Source organism: Larus michahellis, chromosome 1 (assembly GCF_964199755.1).
Source record: "Larus michahellis chromosome 1, bLarMic1.1, whole genome shotgun sequence".
Lineage (NCBI taxonomy): Eukaryota > Metazoa > Chordata > Aves > Charadriiformes > Laridae > Larus > Larus michahellis.
Window position 1 is genome coordinate 150,509,917 of NC_133896.1, and position 15,469 is coordinate 150,525,385.

At 39.4% G+C, this 15,469-nt stretch overlaps 1 protein-coding gene across 1 annotated transcript in view; it reads right to left on the bottom strand.

Annotated features, from left to right (window-relative positions):
• Positions 1-15,469, bottom strand: part of CNGA3 (cyclic nucleotide gated channel subunit alpha 3) — a 37,725-nt gene that overhangs the window by 13,964 nt on the left and 8,292 nt on the right. The window contains exons 2-5 of the mRNA XM_074608402.1: positions 14,606-14,737; positions 6,812-6,928; positions 3,854-4,033; positions 2,186-2,239 (exon numbers count right to left, since the gene is read on the bottom strand). Coding sequence (XP_074464503.1) covers positions 2,186-2,239; positions 3,854-4,033; positions 6,812-6,928; positions 14,606-14,706 — 452 coding nt within the window. The 5' untranslated portion in view covers positions 14,707-14,737. The remainder of the gene's footprint in view (positions 1-2,185; positions 2,240-3,853; positions 4,034-6,811; positions 6,929-14,605; positions 14,738-15,469) is intronic.

The window sequence follows — 15,469 nt, forward strand, 5'->3', positions numbered from 1 at the left end:
CCTGGGCTTTTATGGCTTCTCTTTCAAATCTGCCCTGAAAACTCCTTCATATTTAAAAAACATGTCAGGATTTCACTGCACATTTCTATGCATGGTGACCGATCTAAAGGCCAATTCACAGTTGCTGTTGTTAACATTAACATAGCTCTTCAATACCTCAGATGTCTGGCTTTCTTACCAGAAATGACGAATTGTGAGTAAACATAATTCTCAAAGGGTAGGGCCACCGTACATTTGTGGATGCTGCTATGCACAGAAAAGTAGGTTGAGATAGAGAATCAATCAAAAAGTCTCAGTGGTGGTGAACTTCGGAGGGAACATTTTGACAATTCCAACTTCCTCCTATGTTTTGTTTTAAAAAAGAGAAAAAAACCCATCCTTTCACACAACATCTAATGCCAAAACTTCTTTTTCTCTGGCCTGACATCTGCTACAAACTCATCTGTCAACTACAGGTATCTTTCATAAGTGAGATTCTTCTATTTTTGTGGTCTCTGTTCACCTCTCTATTGTGGTAACTCCCAACTTCTCATACTCCCACCTACTTGTAGTCTGACAGTGGAAGTCACTCAGCAGAAAAGGCTGCCCGTAATCAAAGACTTGAAAGCATCACCTACAGCTCCCCAAGGACAGGCACTCTTAGGTCTTTAACATAATGAAAACCCCAAAGCTTCTCAGCGCTACTGAGTAAACTGGAATCCAGTAACTAATAAACAGTTGCTTGTGCCTGTCCTCTTTGACAGCAAAACAGTGGCATCCATTTTGTGTTTCCAGCACATTCAAAGGAGCATGCTCTAAGTCTGAAGAGACTTAGAAAACATGTCTTCATCAGCCCCTATAAAAACACTGTCATACTCTTTGAATGAGTCAAATATTTGCATTCCTCATCTGCCAAGTACTTTGCGAATCAAGTGTGTTTCAGGCTGTCAGGCAGGCAGGCAGACAGGTGTTGTCTTCACTTAAAAATAATGAAACATTGGAAGGATAAAAGTTTTGCCTGAGGTACATGAGTCATTGTCAGAAAGAGAGTAAGAAAGCAGTATTTCCATCCTAATCGGTCCTTTGGGCCCTGACTAGCAGGCTAGGCTCCAGGCTTTTAGCATCCAGTCTAAATAAAATTCTGCACATTTCTGTCACTGTTGACTGCACACTGATTTTCCTTTTTAATAGAAGTTATGCAAACCAAACCAAAAAGTTGCTTTAGGAGCAGGAAGACCTCTTGTCCAGGTATGTGCACAAAGGTTTTGCAGCATCATTTAAAATGTACAGTTTGAGCTAGCCCGTGATAGAGCTATTTGGAGGGGGGAAAAAGAGAGTTTCCTGAAAGTATTTCTGAAATAATCAGAAACTGTCCTGATTATTTTTAATTTTTGTTTTCATCTGGAAAGCAATGAAAAAAATTAACTATCATCATGCGTGAGAACAGATCTGCAGCTGGATACTACAGAGCAGACATGTCCTCAGATAGCTGTGGTCTAAGACATGCAACAAACACTGGTGTTGGGTGATTTTAAATTACAGGAGCTCTTCACCTTTTCAAGAGATTTCTCTTTGGTGTAACACTGTGAAATATCTTGTCAAATATATAAAACAGACTTCAAAGGACAGCTTATGTCAGAGCTTCTGTTGCAATGCAAGCCTTACTACGTTGCCTGTCACTCTCTCTACAGCTACATCAACAATATCTTCTGAACCGAAACACACATTTTTAAAAGACAGTTAGTTTTCATTTAGACTGTGCACGAGTGTTTTCTTGGTACCCTGAGCCGTGGCACTTCTCATTTGACAACCTGAAATTTTTGGGGCACTTGATTTGCAAAAAGGGACTAGTATGTTAAAAGAGGAAAATCACTATTAAAAAATTAATATGTGACTCTCATTTAAAAACTGAAGAATTAATAAATCGTCAATGCAGTAAAATCAGCCAGCTGAACTAGAGGAGGCAGGGACTAAATGCTTAATCGAATTCACTCCTTGAGAGGTAAGGCACAAAAAGAAGTTCATAGGGAGCACGAAGGATGCTTTTCATACTAAGACGACAAGATCTTTCTTTATAATTAAACTATATTCTTAGGAAAGGCTTAGGAAGAGATAAGGAGTTTACACTACAAATGTCACTAGGCTGGAAAGGGAAAAAGAGAAGGAGCTACTAGTAGAAAGGTGTTTGGAAGTTATCAGTACTTACTCTTCGTTGGTGTTGTTGCTATAGTTGACGTTAAACCTGGCCAAGGGCCAGTGACTGCAGCAAGTTAAATAAAACATGTTAAAGAGTTTAAAGACTGTTGGTATTTCATACACGTGTTTACCGACATGACGGACTGACTTACTACCTTCTCACATATGCTCTGATAAGATTAAGAAGGTCAGCTTTGACTGCAGTGATAAGCCTCATTGCATAACTCTTTCAAGGCACTAGTTTCTTTTTCCCATGTGCTTGGCATACACATTTGTGACCACATCTGATGTCTGAAGCTTGTTCTCGGGCATATTAGTGCATGGCAACATGCATCTCACTATTTTTAGCCCGGTAATAATTTGGTTACTATTTTAAGCTTTCTTCAATCCTTTCAAGTCTTCTCCACAGATGCAGTGTCAAGGCTTGTGGATAAGTAACAAGCATACCTACCATTGCTGCAGAATTAAGCCTTCACAATAGAAGAACTGGGAGTTGCAACAGTGTAAAACTGCAAAGGCAAGGATGGATGCTCCCAAATTCACTTCTTCTAATAGCCTTATATAGAGGTTTGTTGGCCCAGGATCAATGTTGTCCTCTCTAATTACTTCGAATCTGCAGTTGCTACTGATCCAGACGTCTGAGAAATCAGACAACAGTCTGTCTAATTCAACAAAATGTGCTTTTGAGCTGAATTTCTAAGGAGTAGATCAAGTGAAGATAATAAGGCTAGATAGTGAGGCTGTGCTGGACCACAACAAACCAAGGTAACCTGTATAATGCTCAGCCCTTAAAAGCTTCTTGCTTCAATCTGTACCATTAGTTGAGATTTTGAAACAAATCAACTTACTACTTGTTTACCTACCAATCTTTAACCACGGGAGTCTATGCTTCAAAGCCTAATGCCAAACAGAAAGTAAACTTTTGTCTTGGGACTTCATTTTCCTCTTTTAGCTGGAGTGAAATTTAAAACACTGTACCATGTATTTATAAAGTAATAATAATTCATCAAGTCAAAAGACTGTAAACACATAAAGGTTTCTTTTGCAAGCCTCTGTTGTTTTATTGGAAAAAATTTAAGATAAGACTGAACCTGCCTTCCATACAAAGACTGAGTATGTGCTAGTAAGTTAAGTCAGCAGCCAAAAGATTTTCTCATTCACTAGGCATCAGAAGCCTTCTGTAATGTTAGCAGCTGAACTCCTGAGTAGGTATAAAAAAGCAATGACACACTTTGCACAACTGCTTGTTTGGAGTTTCCTAACACTCCCAGATAATGTGCATAACATTACTGTCCTGAAAAGCCACAACTAGCATTATCCTAGATTACCAAAATAGAAATTGCATTCACCCTCAGTAGAGAAGAGTTTAGCAACATCACGTTGCACAGGTAGCATATGATAAAATTCCAGTTCTGAGAAACACTTCTGCCTGAAGCAGCACGATCAAAATGCTTTACTTCAACATGTTTGCCACCGCATGTTTGAGGGGGAAAGAGAAAATCTGCTGAAAGCCGTAATACTTCAGTTATGTGAAGATTTCTAGGCAGCATTAGATACTCTGTTCATCTCCCATGCTAAGCTCCTTACCCACTTCTTAAAATAAAACTTACAGCCTAATCACCAAGAAAATGCCATAACCTCAGTCGTCTTCATTTGAATTATAAACACATCTTCTTACCTGTTTACTCCCCCAGGCCGCTCACGGACACCCAGAAAGGAGCGGATGTTACTTTGCCTAGTGGACACTTCTATGAGCTCTGGCCCTCGGATACGTTCTAGGAAAGAATCAGGTCTTCGGTCTTCATGGCGCAAATGTCTTGTGGCCCATGACCTCACAGATACGACAAATCGTGACAGCCTGCATGGAACAGACACACAACATCGACTGAACCAGAAAAGAACATCAGATGGTTTAAATCATCCCCACAAAGAGTAGCCCAGGAGGATTTTTTCTCCACTTCTCCACCTGCCACAACATTAAACTTGATGGATTAACTGTGTGAACCCAGTCACCTCCCACAGTTTCATACATCACATTTTGCAGTGCGTCAGGGAAGCATCTCACACATCAGTTCCTAATCCACTGTATCAGCACCACAGGAGGAACAGAAGAATATTCTTGACAAGTAGGGGCAAACCAAGTGGTTGGGGTGGGGCAGTTGACTTCTGACAAACTTCTGATGTTATGTGATAATGGGGGAATCCATGGACTGACAGAATTAGGAGATACAAAACACTCACAGGATCACATGCTCACACACTTCCATGTGCATCCAGGCTGGTACACACATTAGAAACAAAAGCTGAACAGTCGGTGAAGGAGGATGGACTTTGAAATAAGGAATGATAAAAATTCAGCCACTTTCCCCATGATTTTAAGGGGTCTGTCTGTAGGCATAGTAATTCCCTGTCACATATAAACCTGCCTACTGCATAGGAAGCGCTATTTCCTCATCCTAAATTTCTAGCAGAGCACTGAAATGAGATAAGCAAAAAGTCATGACAACGTAATTAATTTATCACTGTATCACTATGTGTCATTTTCTCTACCCACTAATTCATATTACGAATCCTTACAATGTTTTCTGTCAAAGTTCAAAGGGAAACATTTTTCTGAAAAATTGAAAATAATGGAGACTGAAATCTACAAAATTTTTTATTACCCACACAATATATTGTACTATTTCCTATCAGCAGTCCAGTTTGGACAAAAGTGGTGTTAATTCAGGTTTCCCATAATTGGCCTCGAAAACAGCATAATCCTGAACAATGCTTAACTTCTTACAGAGACCTTGGGCTACTCAAGGAAAGCTCTTTATGTTCTCTCTGCATCGGCTAGCATTACATACGCTCAGAATCCACAAAGAGGTTGATACGAACAATTTAAATCTTATGGTAAAGTACATCTGCCTCTTAATTACATTCTCAAGGGCCTAACTACAATTCCTCATAGATCTTGCCTAGGTTCTCTTACCCTGAAATAAAAAGGACAAAAAAGGCAGGAATAATATCACATATCAGAAATTAGAAAAAAGATATTTCTAGTTCTTTAACGCTACACCAAGAGAGCATCATATAAATCACGTACAACTGACAACAATTAAGAGAATTTAAAACGTACCAGGAACACAAAAGAAAATAAAAGCTCCACATAAAGTCTGAAAATATTTAATAGATTCCTCACTCTATTCAGAAAACACTGCATAAAATTAAGCTACAGAATTTTTCTCTTTGCCAGAGCAGAACTCAAGCTTTCGTGTAAGGAGTGGTATGGAAAACTACTAATATGGATGTTCTTACTTATGTTAGAAAATAAAGCATTTTGATGAGACCCATTAGTTAAGGAGCAAACAGATTTTACCAAGTAAGATTGAGAGCCTCTCTATTTGAACAAAGAAATAGAATTTTCTGATTTCTGCCATGCTATATTATTTTCACTCTTTTGTCCTTTACATCTTGAAGTAAGATACTCAGTGAAGTCTATCAAATGCTGTTGTCTTAGGTCCTTGAGAATTTGCATTCAAGAGGCAAGTTATGTTACCATAATATTTAAATTGCTAAGCATTCGTGTTTTCACAACAGGCTTCCTTGTATACTCAGATCATAAGTAACTGTAACTACACACATGTAATTCAAACTATTCTTAAAAAGGGTAAAGAACACTATAAACAAAGATTAAAAAGGAAGTTCTCAATATGGGTTTATATATTCATGTACTTTATTTTTACATAAAACACACATGTATAAATGTTTTCCACCTAAAACCAACTTCTTGCAGGCTTTGTCATCTACACGCAGTGGTGTCACTATCTGACAACCAAACAGGGAAATGCAAGTTTATTCTCCACCAACCAAAAAGCTGAAGTGTAAACAACACTCTTTCAATTACTCTAGTTTAAAATAATTTTTTTCTTTGCTCTTTGAAATTCACTATGCTTAAACTGACTATGATCGGTACTGTGTGTAACAATGGTATCTGAAGACAGAGCTATGCAGCCTCAGCCTGAAATATTTAAAGCAGACACAACAAATTTTTGAAGCTCCACTTTACATTTACGCTTAAGTCCCAGTAAAGTAAATGACTTAAGCAAATGGTTGACTTCAATTTTGCTGACTAAGGTTCCTAATCCATTATAAACATAACTGAATTCTAAAAACTGAGAGAAACTCCCGACACGAGAGCCTCTGTCTCCTCACTTGCCAGAGCAATCTACCAGTAAGGGAAATCATTATGTCTTATTTGATAGGAAGCAAACATTGCATCAGCTATCAGCCAGAACCAAACACTTGATCATTTACTTTACAGTCTGTCTTAACTTCATGCATTTCCTCAGCATTCAATATGTTTTCAGATCAGATAATGGGAAAAAAATTTACTTTTTTTGTATTCTGACTAATTTATGTGAGGTCATTCAGCATCTCTAGGATTCTAAGGTTTTTATTAGCAATGAGTAAGCGATGAGTTCAGAATCAACATCAAAAGCTGCTTCTGTTACTTTTCATAGACTTTCTTCAGATGGACTCCATCCATTTTCTTTGGAAAGTGATGGTTCTTTTTATTTTACCTCCAAATTGTGATCAGTCTCTTTCAACAAGCTAAACTTAACACTGGAAATGGTATTAGTTAGCACATTACCTTGCCATTGCTCCCCTGCCCGTGAATGAGCTCGTCTGGGATTCAGATAGGTGTCTTCCCTCCACAGAAATGACTCTCTGCAGTTCTGAAGACGCATCCTCACACAGTGAATGGGTTCTGCAAAACAAGGGTTTTTTTAAGAATTCCATGCAGCCTCCAGCAGACTTCCCCCCATCTGATTCTTTCCACCACTACATCAGGAAACAATGCAGCAAATTGTCCTCTTCCTAGTAATATGACATACATTTGATAAACATAGAGCTAAGCCTACATTCCTTTCTTTTCTGGAGCCATCCAACATGAAATGAAGTCAGTGGAGGCTCTGCCATCTGTTCCAGCAAGCTCAGAAGTTTATTCCTCACTGGTCAGTACTACTCTGGTGTGCAAATACACAATTATGGGAAGCATATTTTCCACTCTAACACCTCCTGTAAGGCCTCGGTAGCTTTCCTTCAACATGGAGTTCATCCCCAGGGGACTTTAAAGCGGCTGCCTACTGCTTTTTTCAGTGTTAGAATTACAGAATCATAGAATCACCTAGGTTGGAAGGGACCTTTCAGATCATCTGGTCCAACCATCAACCTAACTCTGACAAAAACCATCACTAAACCGTATCTCTAAGCTCTATGTCTGCCAGTCTTTTAAATACCTCCAGGGATGGTGCCTCAACCACTTCCAGGGGCAGCCTGTTCCAATGCTTAACAACCCTTTCAGTGTAAAAATTTTTCCTACTACCCAGTCTAAACCTCCCCTGGCGCAACTTGGGGCTGTTTCCTCTTGTCTTATCGCCTGTTACTTGGGAGAAGAGACCGACCCCCACCTGGCTACAGCCTCCTTTCAGGTAGCTGTAGAGAGTGATAAGGTCTCCCCTCAGCCTCCTTTTCTCCAGGCTGAACAACCCCAGCTCCCTCAGCCGCTCCTCATGAGACTTGTGCTCCAGACCCCTCACCAGCTTCATTGCCCTTCTCTGGACCCGCTCCAGCACCTCAATGTCTATTTTGTGGTGAGGGGCCCCACAGTACTCGAGGTGTGGCCTCACCAGGCCTCACTCTAGGAGCATTGTTCTCCTAGACATTGTTTGGGTTTAACAGTGTGGAATTTCTACCAGTGCCGTTCCTATTTATGACTCAAAGCTACTACACATCGCTTTTTGCTTTCACTCCTGCTGGGACTGAAAGGGAAAAACAGTGATTTTACAGTAGTTAGCCCCGAGCAGCACCACTGCAGGCCTCAGCAGCCTCTTGCCGCCAGCTGCACAACTGCAGGCCTAATGCTGCCCGCTTCGTCACTGAAACGTCACCTATTGTGTAGCAAAACAGGCTATCACATCTCAGAGACGAGGCACCTCAGGCTGTCACCACACATGGAAGACCCTACAGCAGCCCAGTAGCACACAACTGCAGACAGTGACTGTAACGTCGAGCTACGTGCAGTGTCTGCCAACTCCCACGAGTTCCCGTCATTGTAAGACTACTTATTAGCACTGAAATAATTAGAATTTGAGAAAAACATGACATTTTAGCCTCAACTTTCGGTAATGGAGTTTTGAAATTGGCTTCACTAGAACCTGGACTTTACCAGGGCTCACTCTGGGTTTTTTTATAAGAGTACTAAGGTTTTCTCTATGTTTTTTCATTCTTTAGCATTAACTTTCACAAGACTTTGTCACATCCATTAAGGACCACTTTTTTCCCCCTTTGTCATGCGAACAAGAACTCTCACATGAGTCTGTTAATCTGGATTGCCAGGAAAACACTGGCTATAATGATACTTGCAATATCTTCATATGAACTAACAATGGCATTTTGAATGCCCATAAAAGGATAATTAGCAGTTCCATTTTGTGTGTATTCACAGCTGAGAAACTGACAAACAGAGAATTAAAAACTTTATTATTCCTACACAAAGAACCATGCTAAAAAGATAGGGCCTGACAGGCCCAGAATTCTTAACTTGTTCACTGTTTTCTTCTTCTCTTCTGATAAGAAGACACCAACAGACACTGCTCAGTTATTGAAAAACTTTTATAACCTAGTTTATGTTGTGGGTGCTGAGAATATTGTGGATGCTGAGAATATTGTGGATGCCAAAATCAACATGGCTTCTAGGGAAGAATGAACAAACTCTTGGAACAGAAATCCATTATGGATTACCAGATACACAGAGCCTGCATTCGGCCCAAGAAGCCTCCTGAGGTGGACACTTGGGAGACTATTAGAGGAAAGTATGCTGCAATTTGCCTGCTTTTTTTTTCTTTTTCCTGGACCATCTGCCTACAGTCCTGCTGGAGAAAAGATACTGGACTAGTCAGTCTTTTAGACTGTGCTGCTATGGCTGTTTTTATGTCCTTTTATTCCTTTTCACAGAAAAATATACATTTTGTGTGACCTTACACAGCAATAAATTCTAATATTGCCACTTCTGTTCTTACTTACCAATTATTACTATTTTTAAGTCCTGAAAACACATTTTTAAAAGAAGACGGTGGGCATTCTTAGAAAATAATTTTAAGTGTAACAATTCAGATGTGAAAAAAAATTGTATTTTGCAGAAATAGATAGCCTTGCATGGAGGCTTAAACCAGTATCTTTAGTTTCATATCTGGATGGATTAGAAGTTTGTGTTCAATCAATGACTCGGATAATGAGGAATATCTCACTAAGTTGCAGTAACACAAATGCTTTTAATGACTGTACATTAAGTTGTTCTATTTGCTCTAAATATAGGTAACTAAATATAAGGGTCAAAAAATGAAGTAATGAATAATAATAATAATACAGAAAACAAAGTAAACATGGATTGAAATACTTTACGTGTCCTTCCAAATAGAATTTAAAAAAGAAAAAGGATTGTCAGAGTGCCTTCTTTGTCAGTTTAAGAAAACCCTACACAGGGGTAGCATGAAAAGGCCCAGGAAAGCAGGCCAGTCAGACTTTTTCTGCAGTCTCAGAGGGAGAACTATTTCCATTTTATTAGCCTCTATAAGCATACTGAAATACAAGGAACACCATGTGATGTTCTAGTTTGATATAACTGTGCTGGTTTATCAGTGAGAAGAAGGGCCACGCAGGAGTTAAAATTGCTATCCAAAATGGACTGATAACTAATCTTATTTCTTTTTTGTAAACTTTTTTTTAGTCCCAGCCTCCTTTATTACTGACATAGCTGTGCTTGGGCATCTGCTGACAATAAATAAAAGGCTAAGAATGAAAAGCTCAACTTTGTTTTGAGTAAATGCCTAGGAAGGCAATGCAGAATAGTGCTGAGAGAGCTGAGTGAGCTCTAAACAAGCTTGATCAGGTACCAAAAAGCAATGTCCTGCTAGCTCCACTTACCAGCACGGACTCATACTTGCTAAGCACATCATCTGTTAAGTGCTCCATACACATCATCATCACCTCCATACTCCTCAGCAGCATGGAAAGCTGTGCTCCGCTGTCCCTACACAGTCTCATCGTATTTTGTGCATCCGTAACACTGAGAGTTTTACCAACTGTCTGCCCTCTTGCTAGCAGTAGCTACCGAGCATGTAATGGCACCCTCTAAAACCCAGTGTTTTCAATCCAGGGTATGGCTTTTGGTATCCAGAGACAGAAGTATGTTGAAGAAATGTTTTCATCTACATGAAAGAAAATGGCATGCTCCGCGTGACCTGATCTGAACATCTCATCTGATCCAGAGTCCCACAACACAAATTAAAAATTTCAAATTATGTAAATTGCTCTCTGGTCAGATTCTTACCAATAAGTGATCAGACATACTCACTGTAACATTTATATTCTGTAGGAAAAAAAGAGGCAAAACTCTCAGATTCAACTGCTGGAATCAAATTGGGTGGATTATGGACTCAACCAGTGAAATTTTGAAGTCTGTATTTTTATTTCAATTGCTTGACTGTTTTTAAAAGACAATTTTCTGATTACTCTATATGTGCATCAAGAATTTCTACAGCTAGGTTTATGTTTTAACTAAATATAATGATTTGTACATAAATTCACGTTTACCTTACAAAAAAGTTATAGACATAACATGTGTAGACAACTCAGGAAAATCAAAATAATTTTGTGGAAACAGTACTGAAGTGCTTGCATTTCACCTTTACAAATACAGCTCATGTATACCTGCAACGGGATCAGAAAACAACACACAAAGGACTCCGCCAGGCAACTCTTATGAAAGCACCTGTCCGATACTACACAGCAATCACAAACATATTTTAATTCACACAAATGCAAAGCAAAAAGTAAATCTAAAATGAGTTCTTCCTTCCACTATTATAACTCCCTATTATAAAACTCATATACTCATTCCCGACTTTCCTCAACCCCGTTCAGATAATACAAGAGGCCGCCTTTGTCAGCTGGCTTTATATCGATGCAGAGGGACAGTTACAGATGGGGCTTTTGGTGTAACACCTTCAATGCATGAGGCAGAGTTTTTACTTTATTTTTACAAAGACAGACTCATTCCCATCTGGACTCCATAAACTTGTTGCGTATCTGCAGCAAAACAGTAACCGCTGCCATTACTATCCAAGGGCGTTACAGGGTCTGAAATCAACCTGAGAAGAGAATAAGCAGTGTGCCAAGAAGGAGAGAGCAGGTTACAAAGCAGAAAGAGCAGCAGATGATTGTGCCATCTCGGGTTATGCTGAAAAATATTTTATTTCCACAAGGGTAGGAATGTCACTATATCTTAGGGAAAACTCATGGGCATGGGGGTTCCTACTCCATGCCTCTTCAGCTCTCTAAAGGCCAATTTATTCCCATGCTTTTGAGGTATCTAGCGGAGTAAGCTCTGGGAAGGACATTTACATCACCAGCTGCTCTGTACCTTCACTTAATTTGGCTCTAAATTTGCACAAAGATCTTCAAGCAAACCCTAGAAGACCATTTTCACCTAAAATGCAAGGAAATAATACAGAATTTTCATTTAGTAGTAATTGTTTTGAAGTTCCGATCAGTTCAAGAGGAATTGCTGAAGGCCTTTTGAGTAACAACTGAGCCAAACTTCAAGGGCGGGATTTGGCTCCAGATGGCAGTGACCTAAATTAGGGTTTCTAATATAAGCTGGGTATCTAAGTTCCCAATATAGTTAACTGCCATCTTAGGGCTCGATTCAGTTGCCTCAATATAGGAGTCTAGTACCATTTGAAATACCTCAAAATACTTTATCCGACCTCTCCAGAGCACACAGGTCTCACCTCTTATCCACTCGCTCGACATAAATGCTTCAGATACTCTATGGTATCTCAAAGAGCTTTAGATGCCTATTTTAGGCAACTAAATACCTCTCATAATCAACACAGCCAAACAAGTCTGAAGAGCTATTCAGCTTCATCTGAAGAGTTCCCTAGGCTCCACCGTTAGTACTGACTGCATCTCCGCTGATGACAGCAGGAACTTAAGACACCTATTCACATAAAGACACTGAAATCCAGATATCTACAAGGCACAGATGAATCATACTTCCAACTTTTAGATATCAAAGCTGTGTCTATAAGCTAATGTGCTGCCTGTCCTATTTGAGCTCTTCCTATACAGAGGCTGGATTTTCAACATGAAGGCTCATTTGGGGGGTTTTTGTTAATTTTTGTTTCTAAAAAATGACCAGCTTTATAACACACTGCACTGGAAGAATATGGGCACGTGAATCACCTACTCCAGCATAATTGAGATTGACAGTTCAAAGACCATCAGCAGCTTTCTGTTACCTGTTTCAGTGAACGCTTTTCCTTGATAATGCTTCATTTCACAGCAGAAAAGCACTTATGCACATCCTTCGCATTAAGCATAAATTTAACACCCACTGACTTTAATGAGAACTCAGAAATGTGCTTAATTGCTTTATTGAACTATAGCCAACAGGAATTGATGGAAGGCAAAGGCAAAGGAGAAATTATGCTACTCTAGAAAACCTGGGGTTTTTTCAATGTCTATAGTTGTATATTTTGCTACGAGACAAAGAATGGCTAAAATTTTGGATGGGATCTGTCTTTTGGTAAAGACATATTCTTAAACAAATCTGAATTAAAAAAAAGTGTATCAGAATTCTTTGAGTGGTATTACAAAGCTATATACTTACTAGCAATCACTTCAGCTATCCAAAAACCTTAAATATGAGATCTCTTACAGAGTGAGATTGTATCTTTTTATTCATCCATGGACTCCTGCAATTAATGCTGATAACAGCAAACTTTCTTTTAAATAAATGGCTCTTCAAGAACATCATCATCGTCATCATGATAAAGTGCAATTCATATTTCAGTCCCTCTATCTGTCATAAGCAAGTCATTGCCTCTGAAACTGCAGATGACTGCAGGGATTTAATTCTACATTTAAACCTTTATAACCACACTCTCACATCCCTGCCGGTAATTCCATTCTGTGAGCTGCCAATCACTGATACCCTCTACAAAAAGGACATGAAAAAACAAAAGGAAGAGGCTCATTTTGATTTGTGTTTTCTCTGTTTCCGAGATATAACTGTAAATGGAGACGGGGGTACACAGCTCTTGCCAATCTCCCTAAGGAGACCATGGGGTAGTAGAAATAAGTCAAGCAAGCCGTACTGTGCAGAATAAAAGAAGCTCCGTCTTCACTGGTGTAGGTACACCTACATGGCAGAAAGTACAATGTAAGCAAAGCAGAAAGGAAAAAAAAAAGGACCAATTCAAACAGGACAGGGATCACATCCATACTAGATGCTAGGGGCGTGCAATCCAAAATTCTTATAATGCAGGCAGTCCTATCAGTCCAGCAGGATTTTAAGTCCTCTAGTCTGGGTACACATTTGAACAGGAAGAGACAGTCTGTCAGGGTCCACATAGTGGAGGCGGTTGACCATAACAAGTTAAAAGAACAGTTTTTCCAGCACAAGTGCTGTGGATCATCAGATACTTTCCTGCAGACCCAGCAGGGTTTGCCCAGATTAGACAAATGACTGGTACTGTGCAAAATGTAAGTGCACATTTTAAACAAACACCTTGAAACTATCAAAACAGAGAAAGGTGAATGAGTGAGAGGCTCTGAAAAGCCTGTACAAAAATGTCAAAATACTTTATACACTACAGGTGTTCTCTATCATAGAACCACAGAATGGTTTGGGTTGGAAGGGACCTTAAAGACCATCTAGTTCCAACCCCCTGCCGTGGGCAGGGACACCTCCCACTAGACCAGGCTGCTCAAAGCCCCATCCAGCCTGGCCTTGAACACCTTCAGGGATGGGGCATCCACAACTTCCCTGGGCAACCTGTTCCAGTGCCTCACCACCCTCACAGGAAAGAATTTCTTCCTAATATCTAATCTAAATCTCCCCTCTTTCGGTTTGAAACTGTTACCCCTCGTCCTATCATTACACTCCCTGATCAAGAGTCCCTCCCCATCTTTCCTGTAAGCCCCCTTTAGGTACTGGAAGGCTGCTATAAGGTCTCCCCACAGGAACTAGGCAATTTGCAGAGGCTACTTTCAGAAAAAAACTTCCTGAGGCTTTTCAGTGCATGGGACTTGGAGGATCCCTTTTCCTCCAAATCCCACAGACTCTGTGGGAAGCACAGATCCTGCTACCTGTGTGGTGACATAAGAAAAAGGTTTCTCTTTAACGAGTTGGTGTAATTCCCATTGATGTGAAAATGGGGTTTATTTCTGAGGTAATACAGATTCTGGTTCATTAAGTCAGTGAAGAGCACTGGGTCAACAATATCATGACATAACACTCCCATAATACAGAGCTAGAGGAGTGCCACAAATTACGCAGCAATCTGTCCTCTTGACTGTGACGAAAGGAAAACATTACCTGATACAGCCATTTTCAATCCTTTCAATATCTTCATCAGTAGTTCTGACAGACAGTCTGTGCATACCAGGGTAGGAGTGCTGGGTGTTGATTTTTGCCATTTTGCTTTACATATCAACATCTAAATGACAGCTGAAACAGTAGGGGAAAAAAAAAAACAACCAAAAACATTTTGTGAAAGCTGCAAAAGAAATATGCTCAGTATATAAAAACAGTGATTTATTAAAACAATGGTTAACAGCAAAAAGCAAATTCAACCATTTGAAGAATAGCCAGTGATATTTACACACACAAATGATACCTGCTTTTTGATTTATTTGCACTAGACAGAAAAAAGGACTAGTAAAAGTGTAACAAAGAAAATTCATCACAACTAAAGGAAATGGTTACGTGACACTATATTCTTTTTAGTCTCTGGGCTTTCTGAATGCCTACACTGTCATAGCTATTATCCATAGTGAAATTGCATTTAAAATCTCATTAAAAGAAGGTTACAGTGAGAAAGCCAACTAATAAAAGCTAGGTAATACATGTGCTAGGACAACCCATTCCTCTTTAAGTTGATCCCCTTGTGCTAATTTTATCTATTTTCTGATTAAGGTTTTTATTCTGAAAATGCATATTAACCAAGCAGGTAATTAATTAAATGTTTCCCTCAGCTTAATGCCATGCATTAATTCTATATTATCTAAACTCTGCACCAAACACATACTAGGGTTCTTTTTCCATTTATTTCCATATGTCATTTTTATTACACTGCTTCAAGACAGGTTCTGTTAAGATATTTAACATCCCAGCTCCTACAAGACTTAGGAAATTGACCTAAATTCCTTTCCAGGTTTGGCCTTCAATGACTTACCAAAT